This window comes from Anastrepha obliqua, chromosome 5, assembly GCF_027943255.1.
Source record: "Anastrepha obliqua isolate idAnaObli1 chromosome 5, idAnaObli1_1.0, whole genome shotgun sequence".
NCBI classification, from domain to species: domain Eukaryota; kingdom Metazoa; phylum Arthropoda; class Insecta; order Diptera; family Tephritidae; genus Anastrepha; species Anastrepha obliqua.
In genome coordinates, this window is record NC_072896.1 from 20,258,228 (window position 1) to 20,280,334 (window position 22,107).

Consider the following 22,107-nt stretch of genomic DNA (forward strand, 5'->3'; position numbering starts at 1 on the left):
TATTCACTTGCACAAATATTTTTTGTATGTATAGGTGTGCATGCATAGTGCACGATTCCAATAACAGTGTGCAATAAAATTGATCGATCTTGCGAAATGTAAATAAAAATCTAGTAGACATTCAGCTGAGAGAGTGACGTAAAAGTGTTAACTGTACACTTTTAACGTTATAGGGCCTTCGATAAATTATTTTTATTGTGTCATAAATGTACCGGCGGTATTGTTTCTTTGAGTTTTTACACAACTCACAGCATAAATAAATGGTGTGATTGCATTATTTTTATATTGGGATAATGAAAATTTGTATGAAGTCATAGCTTTAGTTGAAGCATATAAAGATGCACCGCTAGATGATGCGCACGCTATGAACCTGGCACATATCAACTCGGCGCAAAAATTCACAACATTCAAAGATACGAGTTTTAAGTTAGGTTAGAATGGTTTCTCAGAGAGTGGACACACTTGGGTGAAGAGTTCAAATTCATGATTTGTGACACCATTGCAAGGGAAATAAGGTGAAGGAACCCGATTGAACGAAAGGAGAGGAAGAGGGTGGAGGGAAGAGGAGTGTTGAGTATTTGTGGATTACGAACGGTGATGCTTTGATGAAGTTCAGCAGGGCATGTTATGATATACCAGGCGTAGGAAAGAAGTGAGAACCAAGATGCCTAAATCTTAGTCCCGCGAGAGCAGAGCAGCTAAAAAGGAAGTGCTAAGTAGTTGCTCGACCTCTTTACAGCTGGCGCATAAAGCACTCGCAGTAATTCCAAGTCTAACTGTATGTACACCTGTGAGAACACCCACGAAATTCGAGAGCTGAGATTTTGTTATCCTCAGAAGATCCCCCGAATGCTTTTTATCGACTCGTAGTCAGAAGAATTTCGCGACCTTGCAAGTTTGTGTACTTGCCCAACGCTCTTTGAGTTCCGGCAAAGCTCATCGTTCCAGGAGTAGAGCGCAAGTGGTCAAGATCCCAATCCTCTCCTTTCGCAGGGAAACTATCTTACAGGTCCCTTGCCTGGCTTGCTCGTCCGCCTTATAGTTTCTTGAAATGTCGCTCAGGGAAAGTACCCACGATACGAGTGTAATGAATAAAAGATCAGCTGGTTGAAGTGGAAAAATGAGAGTAACTTTAACAGATTAGAAAAAAGAATTGACAGAACACGTTTTTTTTTTTAATTAGATCATAAGATATTTTACGCCCTCTCTCCTTCAATGTTTCTCACAATTTTTCCAGACATAGTTCTTTCATTGAACTTAGGATGGTGCCGGGTTAGGCTAAGTATACATATGTGCTTCTCTTCCTGCAGTACGAGGTTGAAATGCTTCTTTCTTCTGCTCTATATTGCATTGCGTGACTGCCAAAAAATACTCTAACGAATGTCCCTATTTTGTAATCTATTGTTCTTGGATAGGAATGAGAGTGCGCATTATTCAAGGATGATAGATTTACCAGATTTGCTCTTTAACTAAAAGTATTGAGAAAAATAACATAGTGAGGGAACTTTGGCATCCACATCATTTGGGAGATTCAGCCGAATTCAGCACGATCATTTTACATGAATTCAGACCCTCGTCCAATGAGTCGTTGTTCAGATGGCAACGAAGCAACATGACTGTGTTGATTCTTTTTTTTTCGTATATCACTAACACAATCTTCGAAATTTACACAATCATGTCACACATATGCACACACTCGTCCGATCACCGAAATTAAGCAGCGTCGAGCGCGGTTAGTACTTGGATGGGGGTCCGCTTGAGAACACCGCATGTTGTTGGCCTTTCCCCCTCTCGTGAAGTAATGCATAACGGTTGTCCCGCGGGAGGGATACCGCGCTGAGGTGGGTTTTTAATGGATGTGTCGAAAGACGAGTCTCACACATTTCGACTTTCAATGCCTTTTTCCACCTCCATAAAACAAACAAAAAACTCGTCAAATCAGTCGTTCTTCAGGTGGCAACGAACTGATCGTATGTGATCGTCAAAAACCATTCAGAGTCGAGTTACCGTGGCCTGCAAACCTTCTGTATTCTCCCCACCACAGATAGAAAACCGAATCAACGTGCGATATGTACCTGAACACACGGCTTTGATTGCATCCTAAGCGTGTGACCGATTGTTGTCGGTTTTCAAGAATAGAATTGAAATTGAAAAAGAATTGAATGGTAGTAAGCTTTGGTTTCAGCCAGATGACGTTACGTGCCACACAAATCATTTCACCATTGATCGCCAATAATGGAGTAATTGTGCCATTTAACATCTTTGATTTTTTCTAGATAGTTCCCGTAAGATCGGTGTTACATTTCAGGCACTTAACCCTTTCGTCCCGAGCGGTACACGAGTGCGCGAAGATTCGAGCCTGCGTACTTCCGAATGGTTACGTATCAACCCAGAATACTTAGAATATTTTTGAGTATACAGTTTAATAGCCCATTCAATTTTGGTATAACAAAGTGCAAGTTTCAAGTGCGTCAAAAATCACGTTGATTTTGGGCAATTTTTTTTTTTTTGGACTGCGGTAGGTGTTTTCTGCCAAATAAAAAAATTTCAAGCGTTCTTTATACGGAGCAAATTTGATCAGGATTTTTTAAACTACATCAAACTTGTATTTTATTATACAAAAATTTAATGGACTATAAAGCAACTACTTCAAATTTTTCCAAAAATTCTGATTAAAACGTATGAATTTTTATTATTTCTTTTTTTTTTGTTACAAAGTTTGAAAATTGCTCTTATATAAATAATTTTAATGGGAAAATTACCTATTTCTTCATAAACAACTTATTTAAATTAAATAAGAAAATAAAATTTCAAAACTTGCTAGTAAGTTTTTGTGCTATAGTTATGAAAAAATGCATCAATACGAGTACTTACTTGCCAACGACTTGCCAGCCAAAATGGGCAATGCCGGAGACGGAAAAATGGAAAAAGCCTTATAACCTTGTTCCAGAATTTTGATCAGGTGGCCAACAAATATACATTTCTATCTCCTGTCTTACAAAGTATTTTTGTATTCCCTGTAAATACTGTCGTATTTTAATTAATAGAAAAATATTAGTAGGTATTTGTAAGAATTTCTAACATTTCAAAAAAAGAATAAAAAAATAATTAATTACTTCACTGCAGTTCCTACCTTCAGTTAAGTTTCGGAAAAAATGCGTTTAAACTTTTCGGTGCGGTATGCATCGAACTGAACCTCTAAACAAACTAAAAATATATTTTTTGAATTTTTATTCACCTTAATCATTTGGATATGAATAATATGGGTTCCTGGCCATCGCGACACTGAGGGTAACTGTAGAGCCGATGAACTAGCGAGACTCGGCACCAAGTTGACCGATGAGTACACAGACAATGGCATAGGCCAAACAGGTTAGCTACTTATCCTTGAAGAAATCGTAAGGAAAGCAAACGAAAGATGGCGTAATGAAGCACCCTGCAAAATCGCACATCAACTGTGGCCGACTCTTAGTGCTAAACGCACAAAATCTTTGCTAAGCCAAAATAAACAGAGTCTTAGCACACTAATTTCAGTCATAACGGGACATTGCCTAATAGGTAGGCACGCCCAAAGGATGGGTGTGCAAGCACACGACTTCTGTAGAAGTTGTCTTGATGAGGAAGAGGAAGAGACAATCTTACACCTTGTGTGCCATTGTCCTGCTCTATCCAGACGGAGATTTGCTATTCTAGGCAGACAATTTTTTAACAAATTGGAAGATCTCAGTTCCGCAGAAATAGGAGATATTCTAAAATTTTTGAAAAGCGCACACTGGTTTTAGGAGAAATAGGGAAAGCTCCCCCACGCGGCATCACAATGGGCTATGAGCCTGAGTGTGTCTCCCATAAGACAACCGCTTCAACCTAACCTAACCTAACTTATCATTTGGATATGTAATTTTCAATGTATCGAAGCACAGTTTAAGCAAAAAACAAAAAACAATCGGTTTTTGGAATTTCCGCTGTGACCTAACCTCTCAACCATACATGTTTTTTTTTAATTTTTGTGATTATTCATATCATTAGCATTAATATAATTTACTATGTTTTTAAGCCTTAAATCTATGAACTCACCTTTAATGACATTTTCGCAGGCTCTTGCTTCCGTTACAATCTGTAAATTTCTAGTTCCCTTCTTGCATTCGCGTTCGCCTAACTAATTATTGCACAAATTACTCGTCACTGGCCAATATAAGATTATCGCCTCGTCCACATATGGGCATAGATGCTTGTGGAAACTAACTAACTAAGTAAATTGTTTACGGACGTTTTATCACACACAGTATCGGTCACCAGCTCTGTGGTCACCGCTCACTCACTAAGTCACTTTATGATTATTGCACTGGCACTATATTGAATCCTATCCTATCTAATTTTACACCTTTCGCCAAAGCGCAGTGCTGCTCCTGCTATTTTAAGGCAGCTGAGTATCAGCCAATGATGCTGTATCTTCGCAAATGCTGATTACAAAAAAACAGTGGTTTTTTTTTGTTTTTTTTTTTAATTTATTTTTACTCGCACACACAGGGGTATTATTATTTTTTTTTTACTATGCTGCACTTTGTGTGTACATTTACTTGTAATGAGAACGGGGACATTCACTTGTCTGGCTGCGCCGGCGCTGCAGCCATTCACTCACCCAATACGCTGGCGTCAAAACTGCAAGAGTCAAAGAAGAAGAAAAATAATAAATAAAAATATGTACGTACACACATACAGATGTAAATATATTTCAAATATGCTATATAGTATATTGTTAAGTATTGTATTTCAGTGCATGCGTGTGTGTGTGTGTGTGTATGTTTGTGTTAGCAAAAATTATTATATCACCGCTAACAACGGTAACAGGTTTACAAGCAACTGCCGCAGTAGCAACAAAACAGTACAAAACAAGAATCACAAAAACAACAGATGCAGCGAATGCGCTTCGAAAAGCGCACCTAAAGGAAAATGTGTAGAGAATTGGAGCAGCGCAATGAGTTCGCGCATGCGCACACACACAGCATTCCAGTTCTCTTAGCCTCATTTCGTTAAGCGGCTTTTCGCCGTCGTCGCAATCATCTTCAGCTGTTGACTTGGGCACGCTGTGAATTGCCGTTTGTTTGTTGCTGCGCGCTTACGGAAAATTACAACAATAAAACTCAGACCAGCGCTGGAAAAATGGCAAGTATCAGACAAGTACTCGTACATTGTTGGCAATCTTGGCAGAAATTGTTTTGACTTACACTAAATTGCATCGTGCGCGGGTAATTACCAGCCAGCCAATGCGATTAAATATGAATACAAGCTGCGCGACAGACTCAGACCACGAGGTATATGAGCAGAGACATACATACAAACATGCATACATGCATACATACATACATACATGCATATATCCACAAAAGTACTCGAAAAGTACTGGAAAATACAAAGCAAGCATTTGATTTTTGGGAAAAATCACATTTTCTGATACTTTCTCCTACTTCTGATGCCCTAAACCTCGCTTCCGCCTCAATCACGCCTTTTGACAGCTGGTTAATACAGCGTAGAGTTCATTCGCCTTAAAAAGCAGTGATTCAGATTTAAGTATTTTATATGCAACTAATTTTATTACCCAGCAGGAAATTGGTTTCTTTAGTCACAAGTGCATTCTACTATTAGATTAGGTTAGGTTTAAACGGTTGAACGGTTGAAAACGGTGCACTATGGTGCATACTCAGGCTCATAGCCCATTGTGATACCGCATGTGGAACTTATCCTCACCTCTCCTAAAACCAGTGTGTACTTTTAAAAAAAAATGTAGAAGATCCCTGATTTGTTCAGTACTGAAATCTTCTACTTACTTACTTCATCCTCGCCATGGTCCCTTAGTTGGGATCGGCTCTACTCGTACTGAGATCCTCCAATTCATTAAAAGGTTGACTCCTGAAATGGTAAATCTACGTCTGAATAAAGCAGGGATGCTATGTCTGGAACAGCAAAGGAGGTGCGAAATCGTCTCTTTCCCTTCCTCATCTAGACAGCTTCTAACTTCTGTATTTGCACCCCCATTCTTTGGGCATGTCTACCTATTAGACGTCTCGTTATAACAGAAATCAGTGTTCTAAGACTAAGCCTCTTTTGGCTTATCAGAGATTCTGTGAGTTTGGCTTTGGCCACAATTGTCGGGCGATTCTGTAGGAGTTTTCATTACGCGATCTTTCATTCGATTCTCTAACAATTTCTTCAAAAATAAGTAGTCTGTAAGGATATGTCTATGTCATGGTTAGTCATCTTAGTGCCAAGTCACCGACTCTGCATTTGGACAACATTCATTTCCAGGTATGGCATCACACTGCACTTGGATCACAGCTTTTATAATTGACATCAATTCAGCCTGAAAGACACTTCAGAGGTTGGGAAGCCGAAAACTGAAGGAGACCCCCAGATGCTCGAAATATACTCCTCTACCCACCCTGCCCTCAAGCTTTGACCCATCTGTGTATACATAAATGGACTTGCCCTACCTTACCTCGTACCTTTCCCACTCTTGCCTTAAAGGTATGATGATCTTAAAGTTGTATTGGTAAATATAGATGGGAAGGCGCAGTCCATCAGTCTGGGAAGCTCCAAAACGCCAGCTAGGATTTTGCCGAGGCCGTATCCCGTGTTTGACCATTTACATACTTAAGGGGTTACATGGGTTTCGTTGGTTCAAAAACTCGATTTTTTTTTTTGCTTATTAATTTCTAAAACTTCTCTGGAATATTATCCAAAATTTTCAAGTCGATCCGAATAATAAATTCGGAGATACAGCCTTTGGAATGTGTGCGCTCCAAGCCACTTTTATTGTTACTCAAAACTTTAAACGCGTTTTTCTCGGAACTGTGTTTTCAAAGTCGGTTGTCAGATGTTCTCGAAAACTACTCAACCGATTTTGATGAAATTTTACAGTGTTCGAAACACAAGAGCAAATTTTACCGAAATTTTCATTTTTTTGCAAAAATGTCTGCCAAAATTCCAATTTTTACTTTTTTTTTCTTTCCTTCGTTCAAGCACGAGTTTATGGTCTTAACTAAAGCACTTATTTTTGTTTTTCATTTTTGATGAGCCTGTCAGGAGTTATGCTGACAACGCGGACGCACCTTTTTTTCGAGGGCACACCGAAAATGACGTCACAATGGAGGAGTTTTCATTTTTTTTTTTTTTGAAAATTTCAGAAATTATTCTTTAAACATGTATCCATAAGACAGAAAAAAGTTTGAATTAAATAAATAATTTTTTACATATGTAGAAAAAAAATATTGAAAATAGGCCTTTTTTACCCGACGAAATCCATGTAACCCCTTAATGTATTCAACCTTATTGCCGCACTCTGAGCGATATACTCGAATCTGGACTGCAGATCCACTGAAAGGAGGTTTATTGTCGAATTTAATGCTTTTGATGGTGTGGTGGGCATTGCTCCGGTTATGAGAGCAGATGCGACATACCCAGAAAACCGAAATCAAATGAATTTTCTTCGTTTCGCTCTCAGATCGCCTAATTTTGTTGATGCGATTTCTTCGTAAGAGGCAAGAAGTGCCTTAATAAACTTGAAGTCTTTACAAAAATGGAAGGCGTATTCTTCCACTCTGCTTTATGTTTGATTTCATGAGTGATGTACTTGACTGCCTTCTTTGCTTACAGCACATTTATTTTCACATTCCACAAAAAGCCTACTGATTTTTCATCCTCAAAGCAAACTTTGATTGCCAATGCATGAATTATATAAAAAATATGAACTATTATCATTAAGTATTTTTGTTGTAATCTGTAAAAAATCAAAATTAATCACTCAACGGAAGATTTATAATTTTTGCAATGGAGCACATGAAAATCAAAGTAAATATTTGCATCCCTCAAAATAATTGTATTTTTATTTAGACAAAAAAGTTATTCAAGAACAAAATTGGATGATTAATTTTGTGCCACCGAAATTTATTATAAATAAATAATTAAATGGAATGCAATAGCGGCCGGGTTTTTTTTTATCGGGCCAACTAGCAAGTACAGCACTCAGACAACATTAAGTCCAATTGTACTGCGATCGGACTCCCTTTTTAATATTCTTTAAATCTACCCAACCTCCGAAGAAGTCTGAGTAGATCTTGTGGTGTCAAGGAGCCAAGATGGTCGCTTCTTAGCACATCAGTGCAAAGACCTCAAGCCTGATTCGAGCGAAGGCCGGGCAGATGCACAGAAAGTGGTCCGCCGTCTTATCCTCCTCTCCACATGCTGGGCAGAGTGCACTGTCTGAGATGCCTACCTTTTCCATGTGCTTCGCCCATAGAAAGTGGCCCGTCGTCAGTCCATGTAACCAGCTGCCTACAGCCTCTTCTGCTTAATGACAGGAAGATCTGCGACAGTCGGTCGGACATGCCAGGTAACATCAGTTTTGTACATCTGCAGCCTGCCTCAGCCCGCAAAGCTCGCTTGTGGGTTGAAGTAACCTGTTTTCTAAACGTGGCCGTCATAAACGCACTGCAAGTTTTCACAAATCGATGTCTTCGCAAAATCTTGAAAATCCACTGGCCAAACACAATCCTAAATGCTGATCTGTGAAGGATAACTCATCAGGTTCTAATAATCCTTGACATTTTCACCTTCGAAGACTTGGAGATGATTGTGGGATTTTGAAAGACGAGCCATGAATTGAACCTGGAATGAAGCGCAGAACAGATCAGAATGAAAGGAATTTGCTGTGATCCTTTGTTCCTCACTAGAACCATAGGAAATGATATGTACACCCTTTCTGGGTGTTTGACCTTCTCCTATTTGTGGCGTGCGTCTTGATGTTATTCCAGAAATGGCGGGATCTACAGTTTTAAGCCGGCTCCGTATGTCAGGTGTTTTCTATGAGAAGCTTTTTCATGGCAGAAATTCACTCGGAGGTTTGCCATTGCCTGCCGGGGGGCGACCGCTATTAGAAAAAACTTTTTCTTTATTTTGGTGTTTCACCGAGATGCGAACCTACGTTCTCTCTGAATTCCGAGTAAAATATAAATAAATAAATAAATAAGATAAATGGACGGTATGTTATTTCAGCTGTCAAAGTCAAAAAAATCGGTAACTCAATTTCCTAGATGCAACGCTAGATGATCCGCCCTGTCGATATAAAAGTCTGTGTGCCAGGAAACAAGTCAAAGTTTTTCACATCTGCCACATTTCAGCATTAATTGCTTCGCTAATTCATTTGTTTAGCTTTTGTTTTCTTTTTTGCAAAGCAACTTTATTTCATTTTTTCTGCACTTCCGTTGTTCCATTTGTTTTCTAGTTTTTTGTTTTTTTTTGCGTTTTGCGCGTACAGAAGAATGCACTAAAATTATATATTCATCATACAGCAAATGCACTTTCACAAGCCCACCATTAATTCTATTTACATCTGCCTAAGCTGATTCATTGTTGTTCACGAGTGGGTGTTGGCAACTCAAGTGCAACGCACTACGTGTGGCTTGTCTGTTCGCATAAACATTCGTAAATATATGTATATGCACATATGTATACATATGCAGCAAACATACGGCACACGCCTACACACCTCGTTCCCGAGCTCCACACTTGCACTGGAGATTTCTGTCCAGATTATTTTTGATAAGTAGATAGCATTTGTTATTTCTGTTGTTCTTGTTGTTTTTTCAACTCTTCAATGGTTTTTGTTTTTTGTTCTTGGATTCCATTGTTGTTGTTGTAACAACAGGCAGCGCACTTATTTACATATATGAGTGGGAGTATTTCCGCCCCACAGTGCTACCAAGATCACGGCTGCTCATATCTTAATGGTCGATATGAACTTCAGACATTTTGGTTCACATCCAAGTTTCGAAGCAAATTTGCTGTGTTTAGGAAAAACTTAGCCGCAAGTAAGCAAAAACCCAAAATATATTAATACCAGTAAATGGATTTGACCTACATATCGCTAATTTAGAGAAATCATTAAATTAAAGAGCTGTAGAACTGAATTTTGGAAATTTAGGTTAAAGATGGAGTTCGGTTAACTTCAATCTTAATCAACAGGGACCTCACATAAACCAGCAATTTAGTTAACTTAGTTAATCGACAGAAACCTCATATAAACCAGAAATTTCGGTTAAAGATGGAGTTAGGTTAATTTGCCTAATAAGCAACGATCTCACATAAGCCAGAACTGGCTTCCAGTATTACCAAAAGAGTGCCTAGTGGCGTAGACTGCAGATCTTACACCCTAGTTTTAATAGATTGCTGATTATCTGATCAACGATATTACTAAAAAGAGGAAAAACTTAAAGCAAAGACCACGAATGCAGAGGTGTGGCTAACATTAGACCGTTAAACGGCTCTCAGCGAATTTGAAAGAATCAGCTGATTGGCTGACGTGACCGAGCTTATATGACAGCGGTTTGCTTACGAAAAAACTGAGATTGTGTTGGTAATATTATATACGAAAAAAAGCAAAGCATCCTGCACTCAAGTCACTTCCTTACCGTCTGGAAAACGATTGATTGGACAAGTGTATGAATGTCGCTTTAAATGAGCGTGCAGAATTCTGCTGCCAAAACCCCGATAACGTCGTAGCCGAAGTTACTCTCACAATTTTGCTCCAGATGGCCAAGCCTGGTAATCTATCATCTTTGGAACAAAGGCAGCCTTACTGCGATCCAGAAAATACTGGGAGTGACACAGTAGTTACTCCAGGGTGCATTTAACATTACCTTCGTTACAAGCTATGTATGCCTCAGTCAACCTCAATTCTATTTTTGCCACGTGGGTGATGGGCCATGTAAGTACCCCAACCATTAGTCTACAATCTATCCATATTACGGAATGAGTCGAGAAGATAATCCTTTTATTGATATCATATCCATTGTGTTTTCTCAGTGATGGAATATTGGTAAACTTGCACTGGTTTGGCCAATACATCGGCTCGTTCATTTCCTTCTATTCTTTTGGGTTCACGTTCACGTTCACACGTAGGTAGAGTTTCGATACGGATCTTGTTGAGTTTACCTACGAATTGCACTTGAACTGAAACCTGAGCTGGACCCGAATATGGGCTAAACTTTTGACTTCGACTTGAAATTGGAATACTTAAAGGCCACGTGATATTGTGCATAGAGATTGAATTGGGCTATAATTTTTGAGTGTGAATTGAGCAGAGAACTAAGGTGTATACTTGTCTGGGACTGAGACTTGCCACAGCCCCCTATGGTAGATTAAAAAGCATTTAAGTAGCAAACTTCAATTTTTACTAAGAATATAAATTAGGCTTGTCGAATTTGGCTTGAGCTTTTAACTGATGTAGAAGCTTATACCTTGACCAGGAGTTTTCCAAGTTCACGACTTGAACTTGAACCGGAATCGGAACCTGAACTTGGCCCAAATATGGACTGGACTTATGACTAAAGTAGAGCTTGAATCTCTAACAAAAGTTTGCCTTCGACTTGTAATTGGAATAGCTACTTGAATGCCAAGTAATTTTTTGAATACAGGTATGGTCAGACTCCTTAATGGAGATTTTAAATAAATTTAGGCGACAAAATTCGACTTTTGCCAGAAATAAGAATTAGACATGTATTTATAATATTGTAAAAAATCTCACTGTGCCAAAACTTTTTTGACACAATGCATATTTTAAGTTAAGTTTTGCTAAGGCGTGAACCTGCTTTTAAACCTGAATAAGACTTAAAATAAGAGTCAAACTTAGATTATAGGTAAACTTGATAATCGAAATTGACCTTGGACATTGCCTAGAACTTAAAGCTTAGTTTAGACCTAATCCTAGTTACAGCTTAAAATTAATGTCAAACTTGTTTTAAAATTGAGAATCGATTGGGGAAGTTTGCGTCGAGTTATAATTTAACATATCGCCAGATTTTATTTAAAATTAGGGTACGGATTTTCACGTTCCCAAACTTCCATTTGGACTTTCTAAATGGACTAAGTCGCGGATATATATTAGTATTCGAGCTTTTACTGAACTTGAATGCGATCAGGATGATTGAAAAATTATTGGTGGTGGTAGTCTGCACTGTGTACTAGAACATACCACCTTGATCAAAAAGTTCCCGGAATATATTCCAAAAATTCACAATGCAAGTTTATTCCTCAAAACTGATATTATCGCCTTCAAAGTATTCTCCGTCAACTACAACGCACTTATGCCAGCGTTTGATCCAGCTCGTTTGATCATTTCTGGAACTCTATCTTCGGTATAGTCGTTAGAGTCATCATCGATTTTTCTATTACTTCCTTTCGGTTGTTGAAACGCCAGCTTTTACTCTAGTGCACGAAACATTTCTAAAACTCTATTTTCGGTATCGCCATCAGAGTCGCCTTCGATGTTTCTTGACGCGATCAACAGAAAAAGTCGCAAGGAGCCATTGCAGGTGAATTCGATCGCTGTGGGATGGCATTCGTTTCGTTCTTGGTCAAAAATTCACGGATAAGGGATTAGGGGTAGTCAGAATTTTGAAAAAATTAGAATTTTTGTTTAGCATTTTCTTAAAGTATAATTTCTTAGAAATATTGTGTGAAAATTTGAAGTGAATCTGACAAATACTTTTCGAGTTATTCAACAATCAACAAGGTGCGCTCGAGCGCTCCGGAGCAGATAGCAAAACTTTAAATGCGTTTTTCTCAAAACTATGTTTTTTGAACTGGTGATCTCTGTAACTTAAAGCCCACTTGGTAAAAAATACGATTGAAAACATCATTTTTTCGGGCCTCTGACAACCCCTAACCCCATAATGATGACACTGTGCGACGGTGCGTTATCATGGTGCAAAATCCACGAGCTGTTTTCCCACAAATCCTTTTTTTTTTGCGATTGGCGAATTGCTTCACGTAAACGTCTCATAAGGTCTCATAACAGCCAAATTATAGACTTTATTAACTGTCTGATCTTCTAGCAAAAATTCGTGATGGAAATTTTATGGATTACAATGCCGTGAGCAGCGTTTTCTCTTTTGCCTAAAAACAACTCAAATTAGTTGACTTAGAGCGGAACTTGGCGGCAGTTCCGGAACTTTTTGAACAAGGTGGTAGAGTTGGGTTAGGGTTTGAAGATAAACTTGGTTTTAAAAGAGGGTTCGATCTATGATTGGAAAATGGGCAGAATACGAAATCAAATTTCGACTTGGCCTTAAATTTGGGCTAGGTTGTATGTACACTTCGTGACAAAACGGTAGCACATCAAAATGTTTACCAATTTTGACATTTTTTCCTCTTTTTTCTTCTTTTCCTTATTGTTTATAATTCTTCTATAAAAGTTTAGCTAATTACCTAACAAAACCCATGAAAACCCAAGTTTCAAACTCTATAAAAAAAAAATTAGAAAAATTCCATAAACTTTTCATCACAATGCCCCACTTTTTAATTAGAATTTCTAAAGAGATTTTCAGTAAATATGTACTTCAATAGTTCTTTTCAATTTTGATATAGTAATATAAGTTTTATGTTATTTTGTATTGATTTTTTATAACTTTTTTTCCTGACTGTGTTTCGCATTTGTTGAATATAATAAATGCACGAACAAAAAAAGTAGTCGAAAATGGTCAAAATATTTATTTGCTATAGTTTGCGCAAAACGTAAGCATGATTATTGCCACAAAAAGGTTTGTTAGTGGCCTTAGCAGCAAATCTTGGACTTTAGGTTGGACTTATTTCGAATGTATAGTAAAGGGTTTTCCAATAACAGGTGTTATTTTGAATAGTCCGCTATTTCGGTAGATGTTACTTTTGAAGCTGTCATTTTTTGATGTTTGACAAGTAGAAACTACGACATTGATAAAAATGGAACGATACACGCTTAAACAACGCACTGAAATTATTAAAACTTACTTTAAAAATTTGGCAGAGACGGTTGGTAAAAATCGAACATTTTTGGGTCATCGTGAAGCACCTTGTCGGAGCGCAATACAGGTAGGTAGGTAGGTAGGTAAGATGGCAAGAGTACCCCAGGTACGCTACAAGTAGCACTTACGTGCCGTTTTGATACCATAAAGTGGACCACTACCTGTGAAAGGTTTAAGGGAGGAGATAAGACCGTCTACAGCCATCCAGTGCTGTTGATGTAGCGGAGGAGAGAAAAGGGATCTAGGCTGGAGAACTTCATCAAGTCATCCCCAAAGGGGACGCTGAGGAATCTCAAGCGCCTAGCCGCCAAAGCCGGACATCTGCAGAGAAAGTGTTCCACAGTCTCTTCCTCTGCGCAATACAGAAATTGGTGAAAAAATTCGAGCTGTTGGGACAAGTTAGTGATGTGAAGAATAAAACCCGTGCGAGTCGCTCAAGAACAGTCGAAAATATTGCTGTTGTAGCCGAAAGTGTTGAAGAGAACCCAGGTTTGTCCATTCCTTGTCGTTCTTTGGGCTTAGGCATTCCACAAACGTCATTACACCGTATTTTGAATAAAATTGGGTTTTAAGGCTTATAAAGTCCAATTAAGAAAAGAACTCAAGCCGGCCGATCATCACCAACGTCGTGTCTTTGCTGATTGGGTCGTTGAATGCATGAAAATGGTCCGGAATTCCATCGAAAAATCATTTTGAGTGATGAGGGCCATTTTCACCTCGGTGGCTTCGTAAACAAGCAAACTTATCGGATCTGCGGCTCAGAAAATTCAAGAGTTATTGTTGAAAAGCCTCTCTATCATCAACGTGTGACTGCTTGGTGCAGTTTATGGTCCGGCGGAGTCATTGGACCTTACTTTTTCGAAAATGAAGCTGGAGCAACATTTACGGTGAATGGATTGCGCTATCGAGTGATGATTAACGATTTTTTATGGCCGGAATTGGATGGTATTGATCTGGACAACGTTTATTTTCAACAAGACGGCGCTACGTTTCACACAAGCTACGAAACCAATCTTTGAATATCAAAATAACACCTCTTATTGGAAAACCCTTTAAAGCAGTTTCATAGGTCATTATTAGTTTAAAATCCAACAATAACTATTCTCATAGGAAAAGTCCACAATTTTCTAACTTTATTTTTATTTCTAACACCATGAAAAACAATAAAATACTTGATTTCCATTGCCTAAGCAATGATCTAATCAATGAAGCCGACTGCAATTGGCTTTGATGTGTTTTTTGTTTTTTTGTTTTTTTGTTTTTTTTTGTAAGCTGCAGTTTGCTGCGGTCAAGTCTCGGGTGACTCGATATAATTGTTTTCAAAATGATATGAAAACAAAACGCAAGAATGAATTCAGCTTTACTGCTGCCATTGCACCAGATTCTTGACGTAGCTGACGTAATAAACTACAATTAATATTTATGAATATTAATGAAAGCAGCTTTGGACTTAGATCACCGGAAATCAGCGAGTAAATAAAGAGTTAATAGACTTAACTAAGAATTGATACTTATGAACTTTGGCACAATTTGTAATTTGTGCTTATTTGATAATTAATAATTTCAAAATGCAATAAATGAATGGAAAATGAGAGTGGAGAAGTTTTGTAATTAGGTTTACCAATCAAATATCTACTCCATACAAGTTATTGTGAAAATATTCAAAACTTATGTAACCTAATTGGCATTCAAAAAGAAAAGAAAGAAATAAGAAAACTCATTAAATAGAGGTGGTCAAAAACATGCTTGTTAATTTAATAAAATCCATTCGAGAGCAATGCGCCTTTCGAATTTTCAAACGCCCAGCAAAAGAAATGTGATAAAGGAAACATCAAACTAAGGGAAAAAGTTAGCTGAGCCTTGCAGCGCACAGTATAACAAACCCAAGGCATATTGTGAACAAATTTAGTAATGCTAGATAACTTGAAGAAAAAAATAGAATACGGGCGTGTCTATCATATAAAATATAGAAAAGTCAGACGGCCACAATTATATTCAACACTTCAAAAAATTCAACTACAGGCAAACATTTTTTTATTTTTTTTATTGTTTTTTTGGTTTCTTTAAAATATTGCACACCATTTTATGTATACGAGATTGATTATTGCATAACAACATATTGACAATTTTGATTTCACATATCTTTCGCTTCATGTGGATCTTCCACTATTCAAAGCAGTGCTAGAAGCCTTCACATGTCAGCTTCATCAACAGACTTGCCGCTTTTTCTTCCTTAACTTCAACGGACTGCAATTCTGCTATTTTTATTGTAGATTTTCTCTCAGAATTGAAATATTTTTCTTTCATTAAAATGTGTTTCATATTTCTTATTTTTGTATTGTGTACGGATACTTCTTAAAATTTCATAAGAGCAATAAATTTGTTTTTTTTTTCTAATTTTGAGTTCTTGAAGTGAAACTTCTTAGGCGTCGATGGACGAGCGAGAATGTTGAGTAAAATTTCAAGGCCATGCAACGTTTTGGGCATTTTCGTTCCGCGGGAGAGAAAAAAGATGTAACGTAAAGAAAAAGGAGAGAGAACTATACCTTATATATATCTTAGATACACTTTAGGCTATTTTTCCCGAGTTTTTCCTTGTGGTTGCTAATTTCTAGTGAAAAATAACACTGCCCTCTTTTTGGCACTTGTTTCCGTTTCCTGGCTAGTGCTTGTGCGTGCTATAAAGTGCTATACATTCTGGCGTCGGATTTATTGGTATTGCCTTGCGGTAATTTGTGCCGTTGCTGCGGTCCTAGAATCGCTGCGTTTATGCGGGTGATAAACGTTCGGAGTAGTGTGCGTTGTTGCCACGGTTTGTGTCCGGCGTTTACCTACACCGGTCGACCCTTCTCTGTTTTTTGTAAATTTTGTCTATTTGTATTCTCTGCAAATGTTGTGAATTTATTTAGATATATATTCTTTCTCTCTCTCATTCTCTCTCCGGTCTCTCCCTCTTTCTTTGCCTGCCTTGAAAGTTTTACTTCTGTTATGTGTACTACGCTACACGCACTTTTTTATGTATGAAAATTATAAAAATTTCATTCAAGTATGTTTGTTTTTGTTTCTAATTTTAGTTCTTTTTAATGGATATTTTTTTAATTTCATTAGAGGAAATTTAAAAAAATATTTTTAATACTTTTTTGCATGTTTAATTTTTTTAGGTTTTTATGGCTACTTTTCTAAATTTTATGAGAAAAATTTAATTTTTTTACTATTTTTGAGTTTTTTTGGATGCAAATTTTTCACGATTTCATTGGATTTTTTTTTAATTTAAAATTTTTCTTTTACCATTTCGGTTTCATATGTTCTGTGTTCTAATGGTTATTTTTTAACTTCATTAAACAATTTCTTTTTAGTAAAATTTTTAAATTAATATTTTTGGTCTTTAATTAAAAACATATTTTTAGTACTTTTTCATGTTTAATTTTTTTTTTACTTTTTTATTGTTTTTGCATGGAAACTTTTCAAAATTTCATGAGAAAAATTAAATTTCTTTTACTTTTTCTGAGTTTTTTCCAGATTAAAATTTATTAAAATTTCAATAGAAATGTTGTTTTCAGTTTAATGTTTCTTTTTCAGTTTTATAATTTCATTTTTTTAAATAATTTAATTCATAATTTTTTAAAAGATGTTAGAATTTTGTAAATTATACAAAATTTTTGTTAATTTTTGGCCTATAATTGAAATAAAAACAATTTTAATACATCTTTGATTTTTTGTTTGTTTTTTATGTGGAAACTTTTCAAAATTTCATTAGAGTAATTAAATTTATTTTTTACTATTTTGTGAGTTTTTTGGATGACAATTTTTTAACATTTCATTCGAAATTTTTTTTTTCAATTATATTTTTCTTATAACTTTTTAGCTTTATTTTTTCATTTTTTTTTTCAATGCATATTTTTTAACATCATTAAAACGTTTTTAAATTAATAATAAATTTCTTTATATATTTTTGGTATTTTTTTTTCAATATTAATCTTTAATTTTTTGGTATATAATTGAAAAAAATATCTTTGATTTTTTTTTCGATTTTTATGTGGATGGTTTTCAAAATTTTATGAGAGCAATTAAATTTGTTTTTTACTGTTTTTTTGAGTTTTTTGGATGAAAATTTTTTAAAATTTCATTAGAATTTTTTTTTTTTCAACTTAAAATTTCTCTTATAACTTTTTAGTTTTCTATTTTCGGTTTTTTAATGGTTATTTTCTTAACTTCATTAAATAGTTTATTTTTTTGCATATATATTTTTTGATTTTTGAAACTAAATTTTAATTATTTATTTTTCGGCCTTTAATTGAAAAAAATATTTTTACTACTTTTTGTAATGTTTGATTTTGTTTTTGGATAGATGCTTTTTGAAATTTCATGAGAACAATTAGAAGGTATTTGTGTCTTTTATGAAACTTTTTTAAAGTTTTATTAGAATTTCTTTTTTCAATTTAAACTTTTTTAAAATTTTTTTTACAGTTTTATCTTTTTAATGGATATTTTTTAAATTTCTTTAGTTCCGGTTTTTTAATATTTTCTAATATTTTTTTTTTTTTTTTTGATTTTAGCGTTTTACATGTGATTATTTCTTTAATTTCATTAGAATATTGTTTTTTTACTTATTTTTAAGATTTTTTATATGAATATTTATCTTATCTGGTTTTGAGCCGTCAAATTGTTGCAAGTATTGTTTAGCTCAATTGATTTTATTTTAATTTCATTAGAATATTTTTTTTTTGTAGTTAAACTTTTTCTAATATTTAGAATTTGGATTTTTTAGTTACTAAAAAAATTTTCAATTTTTAATTAATTGGAATATTTTTTTGTACAATAGTTATTTGTTTTTTTTTTGGATTTCTTACTTATTAAAAAAATGTTCTATTTTTAATTCAGTGGAATATTTTTTTTATAGGTGAAACTTTTTTTAATATTTAGATTTTGGATTTTTTACTTATTAAAAAAATTGTCCATTTTTAATATTTTAGTATTTTTTATATTTTAGTATTTCTAATATTTTTTTATTTTTAATCTTTTTCGTATGGAATCACTTTAAAATTTTATTACAGAAACTAAATTTTTTTATTATTTTTTTATTTAGATTTTTGTTAAGTACAGAAATCTTTTTAAATTATAGAAAACTCATTTATTTTTGTTTGTTTTTATTGAAACTTTTTTATATCTGCTTTTAATTTCTTGGTTTTTTAAGGTAGTAGTATGGCGAACTTTTAACACATACCTTTTTTTCAAAAGTCCGCAATTTTTTTATTTTTGAAAGAAATTTTCCCATTGTCACACCTGTCAGAATGACAAGCCTACAGAATAATAATCAGCTTAACTTTTTCGCTTCAGATGTCCTGAAGAGCCAAAATCCTTTTGACAAACCACCTATTTTTTTTAAGACGCTTACTTTGGTGCCGCCCTACTACAAAACATATTTGTGAAAAAAAAAATTGTTTTTGTATACTATTTGATGTCAATAATAACATACTATACGATCGCATTTAATTTTCTAAAAAAAATCCTAGAAAATATCTATAAAAAATGAGTATTTGACCAGACGACTTCCTTAAATGTTTTTGTTTTTAAACCCTTTTAAAATAATTTCATTTTAATATAATATTTTGTTTACAAAATTTTTCAATAAATTTTGTATAGATTTTTTTTTTTACCAGAAATTTTTTTTTTTTTGTATAATAATTAATTTTTTTAAATATATAATCTTTGAATTCTTTTGTATGGGTATTTCTTAAAATTTAATTTTTCTCCATTTTTGTTTTTTATGCATGAAAATTTTTAAATATTTTGTTAAAATTATTTTTCTTATTCATTTTGACTGTTTTAACTTTTTTTTAATACTTTTCTTTAATGGATATTTTTTTTTATTTCACTTGAATAGTTTTTTTTTTTTTGAGTTTTTTAAATGGCTAGTTTTTATAATGCCATTAGAATGATTTTTTTTAATTTAAATTTTTACTTTGTTTTATTGTTTTTTTTTAATTTTTTTTTGTTTTAATTTGTTTTTTTAATATTTTGATTTCCTTAATGGATATATTTTTTAAATTTCATTGACATATATTTTTTTAATATTTATTTATTTTTTTTTATTTATTTTTTTTTTTTAATTGTTTTTATTTATTTTTTATAATTTCATTACAATTTTTTTTTTTTTATTTATTAAATTTTTAACCACTCCCGTCACATTGTGCTGCGTGACCCGAAAAATATCTACCAATGCAACGCCAAAGTGCATTCAGAAGTACATACAGCGCGGGGCAGACGGAAATATCAAAATAATTAGGTCTGACTTTGCTTAAGTTTTTACAACGCAAACACAAAAACAACAACACCGCCCTTCAACTTAATATTTCGTACTTCATGTAGAAAATTGATTGGTTTTCTTGGCAGCCGCTTGGGAAATGCGTTGCCCTATGGAGCTTACTGCGATCAGCGGCTGGCTTTTATTTATTTATTTTGTATCTTTCATTTTCCATTCTTGCCGCAATCTATGCTCTGCAGTTACTGTTATAAGCTTCGCATTGTGTTTTTTTTTTCTGTTTTTGGGCTTTCTCAATCTTTGATTACTTTCAAATTTTTTCCGAATTTGTTTGTAAGTTGGTTGTTTGTAGTTACAACTTTCCGAAGCTCACTCGAAAGCTGATTACTTTCAGTTCTTTAAATAATGCATGCAGTTTTCTGTTACTTGTGTTGGTTGCATTATTTTTTTTTCACTTTCTTCACCTGCTAAACGCAAATGGCAGCTGTCTTGATTTTCAAATGATTCTCTTTTTTTGAGTTTTCCCCTTTGTATGGCGTATCATTTAAATTTCTTTGTTTTGCATTCTTCACACTTGGCTTCTTGCCACAAATCTTGTTAGTCTGACGCGCACAACTCGCAATTTTCCAGAAAACGAAAACGAAGAAACAAATTTAAAACGAAGACTGGGCGCAAGCGAAAAAGTGTTGACGTAGTAATTGGCTGAAGTGACTCGTCAAGAATTTATCAATTAAACCACAAAAATACTTTTTATTTGAAGCATATTCGTTTCTGTTTAGGTTGCATGCTAGCATTTTTAATTCGATGGCGTTTCTACACATTTTTTTTTTTGTGTTTAGTGGAATTTTTCTTCAATTTATTTAAATTTTCCTTTAGTCTCTTTTTTAATGAGACATTTTACAAGCCTTTCGAAGCAATGCTGCCTGTTGCTTCCATTCCGAAAATTTTTCTTAAATATTTGTTGGCACACATACATGCATACTCACATCTATGGTGTCCAACATATGTCAGTATGTAAGTCTTTCCATTGAATAACCTTGAATTTTCTCAAAACTCAGCAGAGCATAGTGGAAAAAAAATGTTTTGTGTTATTTTTGTGTGCTCTACAACCTGGCACATTTTTTTTTATTTTCTGAGAAAGAATGCTTTTGTATAGCAATACAGTAAACACACAGAAAATGTTACATTTATGTTCTACACCTATTTTTTATATTTTTTGACCAACACAGTTTATAAAAAATGAAGATTTTCGTATCAACATAAAAATCAGATTTACTCATAATTCAGTATAAATTACGTTTTTTAACAGCCCCAAAGCTTTCAAGTTAAATAACATTTGACAGCCAAAACTCTACATATTATGGAGCATCTGGAGCATCCATTATTAAAATTAGTCCCTTATTTGTCTTAAACGGACTACTGTTAATGCGTTCCCTCGAAGACCACAACTGCCCTTGTACTGGTAGATAGAATAATTCTCCCAAACTAAGTAACCCGCCTTAACTTTAACAATTTTGTCATTTTAGAGAATCCAGTCAAGACTTCCAATGAGCGAGTCCCTAGGCACTTCAGATCGTTGATTAAATAGTTCATCAGATATCTGAGCTGTGATCTTCACTGTGCTAGACCGACCATGAAAAGTTAGTTCCCGTTTCTTCATTCACTACTAGCTAAAGTGAGGTCGAGGTCAGAGACTGTAAACAGCAGGGTTCGACACGTCTACTCCTGGTAGCAGGCTTTCCCTCAACCTTCATGTCAACTTGAGTGTTTCGACTTGGTCCATTAATTTCCTTCCCATAGATTAGATTAGGTTAGGTTAGGTTAGGTTAGGTTCTGTTATATTATATTAGGTCCGGTTGAGTTGCTGTCATCCGACGCACTTAGACCGGAATAGTACCGTTGTGATGCCACTGGAGCTCGTACTTTACACGCCTGACTCTACTCTGAACCAAACTATTCATTTAATGACTTTTGTTAACTTCGGCCTCTACATTTTGAATTTTGTTAACTTTG

The 22,107-nt window shown here is 34.8% G+C and overlaps 1 protein-coding gene across 1 annotated transcript in view; it reads right to left on the bottom strand.

The window, feature by feature from the left end:
• LOC129249235 (ankyrin repeat domain-containing protein 29) overlaps positions 1-22,107 on the bottom strand; it is a 67,173-nt gene that overhangs the window by 34,948 nt on the left and 10,118 nt on the right. The window contains exon 2 of the mRNA XM_054888926.1: positions 4,075-4,659. Within this exon, the coding sequence (XP_054744901.1) occupies positions 4,075-4,086 (12 nt within the window). The 5' untranslated portion in view covers positions 4,087-4,659. The remainder of the gene's footprint in view (positions 1-4,074; positions 4,660-22,107) is intronic.